Genomic DNA, 14,285 nt, shown 5'->3' on the forward strand with positions numbered 1-14,285 from the left:
TCTAATATTATGGATGATACATTACAAATGTCAAACAGCAACATTCATTTTTCTATGGATTCATTTTTGTCCGTTCGAGTACATTAAACTGCAAATAATCTGTTTACCCTCTGGATAGCACAATAGTATTCTGATCATTAAGCATGAGATAATCACAATATAGAAATTGCACAGTATATTCTCTGCAGCAAGCCATCTGAGAATCATAATGCTAAATTGAAATGTCCATGTATTTCAACAATTGCCAGAGAAATTCATTATTTTACGGGTAGGGAAATAACTGCAGATGCTGGTACAAATCGAAGGTATCACAAAATGCTGGAGTAACTCAGCGGGTCAGGCGGCATCTCAGGAGAGAAGGAATGGGTGACGTTTCGGTGAGATTGTTCTTCAGACTGATGTCAGGGGAGGGGGCGGGACAAAGATAGGATGTAGTAGGAGACAGGAAGACAATGGGAGAACTGGGGGGGAAGAGAGGGACAGAGGAACTATCTGAAGTTAGAGAAATCAATGTTCATACCGCTGGGGTGTAACCTGCCCAAGCAAAATATGAAATGCTGTTCCTCCAACTTACGGTGGGCCTCACTATGACAATGGAGGAGGTCCAAGCGCAATATGAGATGCTGTTTCTTCAACTTGTAGTGGGCCTCACTATGACAATGGAGGAAGTTCCAAGCCTAACATGGTTATAAGGACAAACAAAGTAACACTTTGGGATAGGAAGAAAATGAGAGTTCAATGATGACACTGTCATCAATAAAGTATTCAAAGATAAATTGCTGAAGGGAGTCCTGACATTAGTAAATCAATTTATGAGAGGCATAAATAGGGCAGACAGTCAGAAACTATTTCCAAGGGTGATGATTGAGCACATCTCAGTGACCTTCTATACAGTGAGATATCTCATTGAGATATGAAAGATTCTGAGAGGGATCAACAGGGTTGATGCTAAGCAGTTATTTCCTCAAATTGGAGAGTTTAGCATCTGTGAACATAATCTCAAGACATTGGCTCAGCCATTTGGGGCTAAGATTCAGACTTTCCTCTGTCTACCTCTTGAGAGTTTTATATAATCATGTACTATGTTTGGTGATGTTAATGTCATTGGACCGTGAGAATCAGAATGTGGGATTTGAATGGGAAAGTCAGTAAATAACAGGGTGCGACATGATCTTATTGAATGATAGAGCAAGCTTGGGAGACCATACGTCTAAATTTCATTTTCGTATCAGCAGATGTTGCAGGTGCATCCAGTGTGCAGATGCAGTAATCATTTGTAAAGATGTTACTATTTGTTGATGGATGGCAAACGGCAAAGATCTGTTCTTTAGTTGATGCATCTTGTAGTATGTTATAATTATATGAATTTAATGGCAGTCCTTTCCTTTTAGTTGGTGTGTGCTCTCTTTTCCAAGTAAAATCTGATTGAATAGTATTTTTGTTTTTGTCCTATTTGTTTAAAGTTGGGTGCTGAGATGGAACTTGATAATATTACATACAGAAATAAGATTACCAATTATACAATTTCAATCTATTAGTGATTGATCCAATAAAATTTGATTTGATCGCATCTGGAAATATTATTAGCATGCACATGTAGTACCATACCAAATGATGTTAAACTGTTTGCAAGATAAAGAAAAATGAAGCTAATCTTACTGTCTGTACCCAATCAATTATGGGAATGTACCACTTTGAACTTGACAGCAAAGCATTCTCTTTGATCTTTTGTTCAATGGATCTGCTATTTGAATAATTATTCACAAATGACCAAATAAAAAAGATAAAATCAATGCATTTGGCACACAATTTCTTGCTAAAATGAATACATTGTAAAGCAAATAGAAGCTGTGTAATCAATCGGATGAACATGCAACTTAACTTCTAGATTTCAAATAGAATTGTCAACAGAAAGTTGTTCCATGTTGTAGTGTTTTCATAAATCCTTTGTTGTTTGTAGAATGGCTAACAAGCTATTTTAAAGAAAGCCATTGATTTAAATTGTATCTGGCAATTTCCTTCCTTGTTTTCAGCTTTGTGCATCTGACAAGACCCTGGAGTTTGAACGAGATTTTCGGATTAAACATTACGCTGGGCACGTTGTGTAAGTTTGGTGCCTAACCTGGCCTTTGTTTTCCATGGCATCTTAGATATGTGTGCAGTATCTGATCTCCTTCCTGCAATATCTATTATGGGCAAAGTAATTTTCATTTGGGGTGATATTTCCCTCTAATTGACTGATTATGTAACTATCATTTTACTTGCTCAGAGTAATAGAATAAATTCCCAGTTTATTCCTTGCAAATAAATCTGTTTAACTTTTACTTTGTATCTACTGACATGCATTGAACCCATTTAAACATTTTCATTCTCATAGTCAAGTTGGCTTCTCTATCACAATTATTTTCTAATTCTATACCTTCAAGAATCCAATGTTTCCCCAAAACCATCTCTTTTCATATCACTGGTGACTGAATTTGCATCGAGAACTTGCTTCATTGTCAATCATGAGTGTTTTTCCTCCACCATCACCAGTGACTAATCTGATTGTCCTAAAGGACACATTTCCTAACTGGATCTGCAGTGGGTAGTGAGTGAATCACCAAGAGGGATAAACCGAATTAACTTGCCTTGCCATCTGCATGTGGATATTACTGCCCCTTTGAATGCTGGTAGAAATTACTGCTACACGTCACGTTGTTGTGACAAGGTCCCAACTTCTAGCATCCTCCATGTTGTTTGGCATTGCAGTCTGGCCAAATGGTATAGATTCAGAACCACCCCAGAGCAGGCATCTATAATCTGCTGCAGGCCATCAGCAGAAGGAACATGTATCATAATCGCTAGCCACACAGTTAGCATGCCCTTCACTCTATCATTTCTATCAGGACATGTCATTGAACAATGCAGAAGACCATGTCAAGAGCAATACCAGGCATATCTACAAATGTGCTGTCAACCTGATGAAGCTGCAGCACAGCAAGAAGAGAAGGCAGTCGACAAAGCTCAGTGATGTTGTAGTTTCCAGATCCCATTAGTGATCTGTCGTCTTTCCATATATAGTTTTGAGTGATGATGGGCAATGAATCAGCCAATGGTTGAAAGAGAGGCAAGTTCACCCAGTCCCCGTTTTCAAGAAGTGCAGGTGCAGCAGGTGAGTGCTATCTATGTAGCTAAAGCATTTCATTTGGGTTCAGCCACACATGTGCCGAGTGGATGATTTCTCTTGGGTTCCTTGTCAAATCCTCATTATTCCAAAGACCATCCTCAGCCAAATTGATTCACTCAAGAAGATATTAAAAAATAGCTGAGAGCACGGATGTGGTAAAGGTTGGGATAACCCGAATTGACTTGTCGAATCACCAATAACCAGAAACCTTACTGGATGACCCACTCATGAAATCCATCTTGTAAACACCATAGCTGCAGGAAATTGCTCAGATGCTGGACATTACGTGGTGAATGTCTAACTTGACGCTCAAAAGCCTTTCCGCCCACCAATAAAGCACAGGTCATCAGTGTGATGGTATAATCTCCAATTTCCTGAATTAGTGGAGCTCCAGCAACACTCGAAGCTCACCAACTAGATCAAAGCACCTTGCTTAATTGATGCTACATCTATAATCTTGAACTTCAATTTCCTTTACCATGGTTGCACTGCATCGTCTACAAAATACGGTACAGTTATTTGGGGGTACTCCTAGAACATTGTCAAAACCTACAATCTTCATGACCAGAAAAGACAAGAACTTTGGATGCATGGAAACCATCACCACTTGTGGATTCACCTCAAAGAGGCACGCCATCATGAGTTGGAAATACCTTGTTGTACCTATCACTGGGTATTATGGAGTCTAAATCCTGGAGCTCCCTACCAAAGAACACTGCAGAAATATGTTAAGATAAATTGTAACAATTGAAGAGGATTCACCATCAGCTCAAGTGTAGTTAATGCTGTGCAATAAATGCTGGCCTCAACCCCAATACCTAGATCCTGAAAAATTAACAACTTAAAAGTAAAGCTAAGCTCTGAAACTCCCCTTTTAACCACTGTAACACACCTTTTTCTTGTATGATGCTGATTTAAAAAACTGGTAATTTGATTAAGCTTTTTATCATGTAGATATATAGAAATGGAAAATTCTATAGTATTTCTTTTTTTAAGTCCTGTTTTGTATGTATATTACAACAATACTTTGGGTCCTGGAGCGGGACACTTAAGGTGCCAAAGAGGGAGTTGGAGGACCACCTGAAATCAACGCACAGAGACATCCAAAGCTTTGAGCAGAGGGGGATACCTCCAGACATGCCACCCATTCCTCGACCAGAACACCAGTTGGACGAAAGCCTCCCAAAGTGGAACGAAGTCGAGAAAACCGTATGGTAGGCAAGGCCAGCTTCAGCTCCAGGACCAAACGGAGTTCCATACCGGTTGTACAAAAATGCTCCAAATGTCCTACGATTCCTATGGAGGCAAATGAAGGTGGTATGGAAAAAACCAACCATCCCAAAAGCATGGCGAAGAGCAGGGGGAGTGGTAATCCCCAAAGAAAAGGATGCCTCAAACATCGACCAATTCCGGCAAATCTATCTCTTGAATGTTGAAGGGAAGATCTTCTTTAGCATTGTAGCTCAAAGGATGATAACCTACCTGAAACAAAACAACTTGATTGACACGTCGATAAAGAAAGCTGGGATACCAGGCTTCTCAGGATGCTTAGAACACACAAGCATGATATGGCATCAAATCCAGTCTGCAAGAAGGGAAGGAAGAGATCTGCATGTCTTATTCCTGGACCTAGCCAATGCTTTTGGATCTGTTTCCCATTCTCTCCTCTGGACAGCCTTCGAGTTTTTCCATGTGCCAAAGACCTTTACAAACCTGGTCAGAAACTACTTCCAAGATTTGCAATTCTATATTACAACAACAGAATACACAACATCATGGCAATCTCTGGAAGTGGGAATAATGGCAGGTTGCACCATCTCCCCGCTAGCCTTCACCATGGCGATGGAAGTGATCATCCGAGCTTCCAAGTGGGTTGTAGGAGGAGAGCGGCTGCAGTCGGGGCAGCAGCTACCTCCTATTCGCGCATACATGGATGACATGACCACCCTGACCTCAACCATTGCATGTACCAAGCGCCTGCTGGAAAAGCTTCATGCGAACATAACATGGGCCCGGATGAAGTTGAAACCCAGCAAATCCCGGAGCATATCTATCATTAGAGGAAAAATCGTAGACCACAGATTCCTCATTGATGAAACACCCATTCCGATGGTGTCAGAGCTGCCAGTCAAAAGTTTTGGGCGATGGTACAATGCAAGCCTCAAAGACTCACACCAGTGTGACCAACTGAGGGAAGAAACCATCAAAGGCCTTGCCAGCATAGACAAGACCTTGCTTCCTGGCAAGCTGAAACTGTGGTGCCTGCAGTTTGGATCGCTCCCCCGTCTGATGTGGCCTCTGACGGTCTACGAGGTCCCCATCACCAAAGTCGAGAAGCTGGAGAGAACAGTCAGTTCATGCATCAAGAACAAAAACAAACCTTGGACTCCCGCATTGCCTCAGCAATATCGGCTTGTATGGACACAGCGCTCTGGAATTGCCTGTCTCTAGCCTCACAGAAGAATACAAATGCACCAAAGTGAGGCTGGACATGACCCTGACCGAGTAATAGCGGCTGCTCCCAGACTGGCAACTGGGAGGAAGTGGACCCCATCGGAGGCTGTACAGCAAGCAAAATCTGCTCTCAGGCACAGAGACATTGTAGGACAGGTGCAGCAGGGATGTGGTGGGATTGGACTCGGGACAAGTCGACCCGCATGGCACAAGGCAACATCCATCCAGAGACGAAAGCTGGTAGTTGCTGAGATCCGTCAGCAAGAGGAGGCAGAGAGATGCGCAAAGGCAGTCTCACAGTCCAAACAGGGCCAGTGGGCTACCTGGGAAACCCTGGAGCATCATAGGCTTAACTGGAAGGATCTGTGGGAGATGGAAGGAAGCCGTCTTAGCTTCATTATCAGAGCCACCTACGATGTTCTTCCCACACCCAAGAACCTGTACCAGTGGTTTGGAGAAGATCCATCATGTTCTCTCTGCCAAACCCCAGCTACATTAAGGCACATCCTCACTGGTTGCAAAACCAGTCTTTCACAGCATGGAGGCACAATCAGGTCCTGCGACAACTGGCGATTACCTTGGAAGGAAGAAGAACTACCACCAATGCCCTCCCTCCCCCAACGCCTGGTTTCTTGAAAACCACCCATTTTGTAAGAGCAGGACAACTTCCAGAGAAGCCATTTGCAAGAAAGGAACCGACCCTCCTGGACACTGCCCGGGACTGGAAAATGCAGGCTGATCTAGACCAGAAGCTCATATTTCCACCAGAGATCATCACAACTAATCTCAGGCCGGACCTGATCTTGTGGTCAACTTCACAGAAGTCCCTGTACATCGTCGAGTTAACTGTGCCTTGGGAGGCTGCAGTTGGTGAAGCGCATGAACGAAAATGCCTGAAGTATTTAGACTTAGCAGCCAAGGCAAAACAACACGGCTGGCGTGCCCAGGTGCTCCCTGTAGAGGTTGGTTGTAGACGGTTTAAAGCCATGTCAACAACCAGACTCCTGAAGGGAATGGGTGTCCGAGGACAGGCCTTCCGGCAAGCTGTCAGGTCGCTGTCAGAGGCTGCCGAGCGAAGCAGCAACTGGCTGTGGCTGAAGAGGAAAGACTCCAACTGGGCTGCAAAATGACCAGCAACAGGGGTAAAAACGGAGGGGAGCGCACCTGGGACGCCAAGTATCGCTGTTGAGCCCTCTGGAGGTGTTGTGGGCCTATCAACGAAACACCAAGGAAAGAGGGTGCCCACCTGATGACCCCAATGAAGGCTTTACCCCTACCCCCACTCAAGAGATTAAGAAGGTGCAGATCACAGTAGGGATTGTAATACCAAGTCCTATAAGCTCAACTCCAGAGATGCTCCGCTGCTATGGAAACAAGTTTCTTCTTGCATGGCAGCATGCGTAAAAATGTGCTACTTTGTACTTGAAAAAATCTTTTATAATTAAGAACTTTTGTTCATCTGGCAATCCTCCTATATCCTGGTGATTGTGACAAAGGTATGGTGATAATGGTCTACTGCTTGAAGTATATATAATTTTTATTTGATTTGATGTATATTTATGATTGGTAAAGCCTCTGTGAAGAGCCATGAGATGAGTTGCTTTGTTAGTAGTACGGTATCACTGCAATTGTGGCTGCTTATGGGTAAGGGTCTGAAAGTAATTATTCAGGACTGTGGCAGTTTTAATGGCAGAAATCATATCATTTTGTTTTTGCATTCACATCAAGACTTTCATTCCCATCTAGATACTCAGTCGATGGGTTCATTGACAAAAACAAGGACACACTGTTTCAGGATTTCAAGCGGCTAATGTACAACAGGTAAGGCAGAGGAAGTAATGTAGTAATCTTAAAATGAAACAAAATAGGTTCTCTCATACTTTACCAATTCACAAGAACAGATCTGAATTTAATTTAACATAATTTGTGCAACAATTTGCCAAACGGATCTTGCGTGGATCTTAATCTTGCCCTAGCGTAATAAAGCAATCCAATTTACTGCATCCATAGATACTGCATCATAAGAAAACAAATACCTACTTTTAATATATGAATGAAGGTTCAGAACTGATTGTAAATAATGGTTCATTCTGTAAATGGAATGGCCAGGAAATGATGAATCTTGGGTTTCTGTTATGTGGCTTCAATGGTAGCAGTAACATTTTGAACTGAGAGAAAGGGTTTGATGTGAAAAGAAATGTCCTGGTTTGAGCAGGAAGGAGGATTTTGAAAACTCTTCCATGTAAATTGGGATGGTGGTCAAGAGTGTTTGATTTGGAATGGTCACAGCTGTAGATAAAGGAGAAAAAGTTACGTTAATTGGAGTGCAGGAGAGGAGAAGCATGGAATTTTCTGCTGGAAAGGGATGAGCAATCATGTTATACATATTGACTTTCAAAATATATATAGTTAGAAAACCCGTTGTATATTTGTGATGGACTTCACACTTGAGTCTTAAAAGAAGAGGCTTGTGAAATGTGTGTGTTTTTTTTTTTTTTCTATGTTTCCCAAGATTTGCAAAAAGTTCCATTGGATGGGAACATTTTTATTCCATTATGCAAAAATAAGGGGCAGAAAACAGGAAATTAGTAGCCAATTAACTTATCTTTTGGGAAATTGTCAGACGCTTTTATTAAGGACGTTATACCAGAGATTTGGCAAGGTACCACATCAAAGATTGTTATTGACAATAAAAGGTTGTGGTGAAAGAGGTAACATTCATTGGCTGAGTTTCAAGAAATGGAGAATAGTGGTAAATTGATCTTTCTTTTGTTGGCTAGATGGAATGCATTTTGTGTCATAGAATTGGTGCTGTTGCTGCAAAGTTTGAGAATTTGCGTATGAAGGACACCAAAGGTTTAATTACTAAACTTGCTGATGACACGAAGGTAGGAAAGTAACATAACATAACAACACTTTATTGTCACTCGGCACAACACCGAGCGAAATTTCAGCAGTCACACAAAATACAGCAAAAAAGAAAAGAACACAGGACACCCGACCCCAACACAAACATCCATCACAGTGACTCCAAACACCCCCTCACTGTGATGGAGGCAACAAAACTTCCCCTCTCTTCCCCCCGCACCCACGGACAGGCAGCTCGACCCCTACCGAGGCAAACGACACGCACAGCCCCCGCAAGGGGATGGAAGGCCCCCCGGCCGAGCCGCCCCGGGCACCGAAACGTCCCGCGGCCACACCGGGCGATGTTAAGTCCAACGGCCGAGCCGCACCGGGCACTGAAACGTCCCGCGGCCGAACAGCGCTGACGATGTTAAGTCCAGCGGCCAAGCCGCACCGGGCACTGAAACGTCCCGCGGCCACACCGGGCGATGTTAAGTCCAGCGGCCAAGCCGCACCGGGCCTTGAAACGTCCCGCGGCCGAGCCGCACCGGGCACTGAAACGTCCCGCGGCCACACCGGGCACTGAAACGTCCCGCGGCCACACCGGGCGATGTTAAGTCCAGCGGCCAAGCCGCACCGGGCACTGAAACGTCCCGCGGCCGCACCGGGCGATGTTAAGTCCAGCGGCCGAGCCGCACCGGGCACTGAAACGTCCCGCGGCCGAGCTGCGCCGGCAATGTTAAGGCCCGCAGCCGAGCCGCACCGGGCACTGAAACGTCCCGCAGCCGAGCTGCGCCGGCAATGTTAAGGCCCGCAGCCGAGCCGCACCGGGCACTGAAACGTCCCGCAGCCGAGCTGCGCCGGCAATGTTAAGGCCCGCAGCCGAGCCGCACCGGGCACTGAAACGTCCCGCAGCCGAGCTGCGCCGGCAATGTTAAGGCCCGCAGCCGAGCCGCACCGGGCACTGAAACGTCCCGCAGCCGAGCTGCGCTTGCTGATGACACGAAGGTAGGAAAGTAAGTTGTGAAGAGAAAGTAAGGAGTTTTCCAAGGGATACAAGTAGGTTCATTGAGTGAACAAGTATCTGGCAAATAGAATATAATGCAGGAAAATGTGAAATTGTGAAAAAATAAAATCATGCTAACCAAATGGAGAGAGAACTCAGAGATGCAGAGGGATCTGAGTGTTCTGTACTAGACTCACAGAAGTCTAGTACCCAGGTCTAGTGTCCCTAGTGGGTGTAGGATAGTGTTAATGTACGGGGATCGCTGGGCGGCACGGACTTGGTGGGCCGAAAAGGCCTGTTTCCGGCTGTATATATATGATATGATATGATATGATAAAACTAACAATGTTATTATTTATTGCTGTTGGACCAGACTTGTGAATAGGGAGGTTGTGCCTCAATTGCATAGGGCGCTGGTGAGAGCACATTTGGAATACTGTGTTGTTCTCCATATTTGAGGAAATATGTTCATCTACTGCAAGTAGTGACTATTGTCTCACTGGAGTGTGTTTGTAATCAAATAACTTTTTATCTTTGTAACCAGCTCCAATCCTGTGCTGAAGAACATGTGGCCAGAGGGAAAGCTCAGTATCACGGAAGTAACAAAACGTCCTTTAACAGCTGCCACCTTGTTTAAGAACTCCATGATTGCATTAGTAGAAAACCTGGAATTAAAAGTAAGTAAATCATAAACATCAAATCTTAACATCTCCATTTTATCTATTGTTTCTGTTATTGCAAGAACAAAAGAAGTACTTATGAAAAATACTTCCCATACTTCTCCTACATCAAAGAAAAACAGCTTTATTGGTCTGAATTAAAAAAATCCATATTAACTTTCCACTTCTTTGTTTATCAAGTATTTATCTACCTTGATTGGTAAATAGGAAGAGTCAAAGAAAAATGTGAGAATTACAGAAACAATTTGATCATTAGGTAACTCAAATAACAGTATGTTTAAAATCAAAAATTACTTTCCATTTCTTTGTTTGAGAGGAACACCTTAAAGGTTTTTTTCCTTCTTTATTGAACAGGTCTTAATAAACTCTGTGTGTTCACATCTCTCACTGTGTTAATTTTAGGGATTGTGAATGATCAATGTCTGTGATATAGATTAATTGAAAAGAAAATGTAATTGGACTATGACTGTGGGATAAAAAATATTGCCAGTATGTTCAATTAACAATTTTTATTATATTGCCATTTAATAGCCATTGATTTAATTTGTGCAATTTATGTAGTCTTAAAATCCAGTGGTTTGAAATTGTTTTTCATCTCCACGTGATCTAAACATGTGATTTAGTTGATTAAATGCATTTTAAACTACTTCTGAAAATTGGTTCCATTGACTTCAATGTAACCAAATCTTTAAAATGGATAGCACACAGGTCATTCAACATCAGAGAATTATAAAATCAAGGCATATTATCTACTGCAGTATTTTTCTTTTCTCTCTTCTAGGTTTTTTTTCAAAATATAGGTAATCTTTATCTTAAAGTCATCATGCTTCCACTACTAATGTTTATTTGCAGCAATATTATGGTGGCTTGCAAGGATGCTATTTATTATGCAGCAGATAGAGGCAGAGTTTAGTCATTTTTTGAAAAAGAACGCCTTTGACCTTGTTTGTTATCCAGCCCCTTTTGTTAAGAGTAGGGTCTCCATGACCGTGCCCCACCAATTCCAAAGCAATTTTTTTTTTTAAAGGGAAGAGGATTTATATATATTTGTGGGCTTAAAGGTATTTAATCTCCTGGCTCAGATATGAAGGTCCCAAGCTACTTTGGGAGGCATGGAAACAAATTACTGAGGCTCTGACAGATTTTTAAATGTTCACTCACCATTGGTGAGGTACCAGATGACTGCAGGACAGAAAATGTGGTATCTTCATTCAAACAGGGCAGCAAAGAGATTAAGTGAGGAAAGGAGTCTTGAGTTTCAGGACAAATTTGGTGGATTGATAAGATGGGCAGAACAATACCATATGAAATTTAAGCCAGATAGGTCTGAGATGATGCATTTTGGAAGGAAATATAATGCTGGGATTTTTAGAATGAATGATGGGACTCCTGGAAGTATTGGGATTCAGATTTCTGGTCACCACAACATCTAAGGGCTTTGATTGCACTGGAAATTCACTGGGATGGAGTATTTCAGTAATGATGAGAGACTGAATTTATAGTATTTCTCTGTCTTTCGCGTTAGCCAAAAAAAAGGTATTTTCAAAAACTGAGGTGCAGTTGAATTAATACCTGTAATGATAAAAGTGCTTGCAGATTCAAAAGAAAGTTAGTTTATTAAAGTTTGTCACCATAGTGCCACTGATATAAGGTGACAATGAGCACCTATAAATTTATCCTGGAAGTCATGCGTAGTGTTTTGAAAGTAATACGAATAGTAGTTTCTGCATGCCAGACATTGACAAAGAGTGGGGAGGGGGACGAGGGTGGAAACAATTCAGTGGGCTCTTGAAAATAAAGCAGTAGTTTTCTTGCATATATCAATGTATGTTAGTTTTGCTGCAGCCATGTGCAGTTTGACATCTGTTCTACAACTATGCCGTGGCTTGTGAATGGCAACCAAAGATTTGTACTAGTTTTGAATTGTCTCCCTGCCGGTGGGTTTGAAATGGGGATATTAAAGCTCGGTTCTGATCATCTGGTGAACACATGCTGATAGCGGGACGTTCTGTTGTCTTTGTACAATGTTCTCATGACCTGATTTATAACATTGTCATGGGAAGCCGTTTCTGATGAGACTTCCTTTGTCCCTCATTATGCTTCCAGGATTGCTTTTTGCTTGATGGAGCAAAGCGGAATATTGGCTGGTTCCTTCTGATTTACTTTTAGGGACACTAACCATCTAAACTGACAGCAGTGATTGATTACACCTAAGTTTCATTTGTAATATTTGCAGTCTCAAAATCCCTCTGGTTCGGTATCCTATCTACAATATCGGAATCCTTGAATTGTCATTCAAATGTACAACAGTTAATTTGTGGGAACAATTTCTTCAGAGCAGTGATCTGACAAATATAAGTATTCTTGGCATACACAAGAGGATATCAAAATTAATTCATTGCATACCTAGTAAGGTCACGATCAAAATTTTAAATGTTTAGTGATAAACTGACCTTGCAACATATTTTAATTCTTCTGTAAAATGATCATAATCCAGATCTGAAATTTAAATGTTAAATTCTAAAACTTATTTATTTCATAATAAGTTATATCATAATATGTATGCAAATACTAACTTGAAATAACTTTCTAAAGATTATATTTCTGTCTAAATTCACAATCATATTATAGAGGATATACAGGGCCCTCCATAATGTTTGGGACAAAGACCCATCATTTATTTATTTGCCTCTGTACAATTTGAGATTTGTAATAGAAAAAAATCACATGTGGTTAAAGTGCACCTTGTCAGATTTTAATAAAGGCAATTTTTAAACCTTTTGGTTTCACCATGTAGAAATTACAGCAGTGTTTATACATAGTCCCCCCATTTCAGGGCACCATAATGTTTGGGACACAGCAATGTCATGTAAATGAAAGTCAAGTTTAGTATTTTGTTGCATATGTTTGGGGTCAATGTCTTGCTGTAGAATGAACCGTTGGCCAATGAGGTTTGAGGCATTTGTTTGAACTTGAGCAGATAGGATGTGTCTATACACCTCAGAATTCACTAAGCTACTGCCATCAACAGTTGTATCATCTTTGAAGATAAGTGAGCCAGTACCTTCAGCAGTCATACATGCCCAGGCCATAACACCCCCACCACCGTGTTTCACAGATGAGGTGGTATGCTTTGGATCTTGGGCAGTTCCTTCTCTCCTCCAGACTTTGGTCTTGCCATCACTCTGATATAAGTTAATCTTTGTCTCATCTGTCCACAAGACCTTTTTCCAGAACTGCGGTTGCTCTTTTAAGTACTTTTTGGCAAACAGTAACCTGGCCATCCTATTTTTGCATCTAACCAGTGGTTTGCATCTTGCAGTGTAGCTTCTGTATTTCTGTCATTGAAGTCTTCTGCAGACAGCAGTCATTAACAAATCCACATCTGACTCCTGAAGAGTGTTTCTGATCTGTCGGACAGGTGTTTGGGGATTTTCCTTTATTATAGAGAGAATTCTTCTGTCATCAGCTGTGGCCTTCCTTGGCCTGCCAGTCCCTTTGCGATTAGTAAGCTCACCAGTGCTCTCTTTCTTCTTAATGATGTTCCAAACAGTTGATTTTGGTAAGCCTAAGTTTGGCTGATTTCTCCAACAGTTTTATTCTTGTTTCTCAGTCTAATTTGACTTCTTTGACTTTCATTGGCATAACTTTGGTCCTCGTGTTGATAAACAGCAATAAAAGTTTCCAAAGGTGATGGAAAGACTAGCTGAGAGCTCTCTTATACCTGCATTAAGGAGACTTGCCTTGACTTGACACCTGAGCAATTACAAACACCTGTGAAGCCATGTGTCCCAAACATTATGGTGCCCTGAAATGGGGGGACTATGTATAAACACAGCTGTAATTTCTACATGGTGAAACCAAAATGTATTAAAAAAAACTTTAAATAAAATCTGACAATGTGCATTTTAACCACATGTGATTTTCTTTCTATTGCAAATCTCAAACTGTGGAGTACAGAGGCAAATAAATAAATGATGGGTCTTTGTTCCAAACATTATGGAGGGCACTGTATAATTATACTGGATGTATAATATGGATATCTTGTGCTTAAACATCAAATCTACAGCTTCGGAAAAATGTTACTTGCCAAGGGTTGAGATTTAACGTCTTTGAAATGAGTCTCGCC

At 41.7% G+C, this 14,285-nt stretch overlaps 1 protein-coding gene across 1 annotated transcript in view; it reads left to right on the forward strand.

Moving 5' to 3' along the window:
- The window catches only part of LOC144607527 (unconventional myosin-Id-like), a 296,615-nt gene that overhangs the window by 72,183 nt on the left and 210,147 nt on the right, over positions 1-14,285 (forward strand). Inside the window, exons 12-14 of the mRNA XM_078424424.1 lie at positions 2,034-2,104; positions 7,370-7,444; positions 10,021-10,153. Coding sequence (XP_078280550.1) covers positions 2,034-2,104; positions 7,370-7,444; positions 10,021-10,153 — 279 coding nt within the window. The remainder of the gene's footprint in view (positions 1-2,033; positions 2,105-7,369; positions 7,445-10,020; positions 10,154-14,285) is intronic.

The sequence above is a fragment of the Rhinoraja longicauda genome, chromosome 29 (genome assembly GCF_053455715.1).
Source record: "Rhinoraja longicauda isolate Sanriku21f chromosome 29, sRhiLon1.1, whole genome shotgun sequence".
In the NCBI taxonomy this organism is placed as follows: domain Eukaryota; kingdom Metazoa; phylum Chordata; class Chondrichthyes; order Rajiformes; family Arhynchobatidae; genus Rhinoraja; species Rhinoraja longicauda.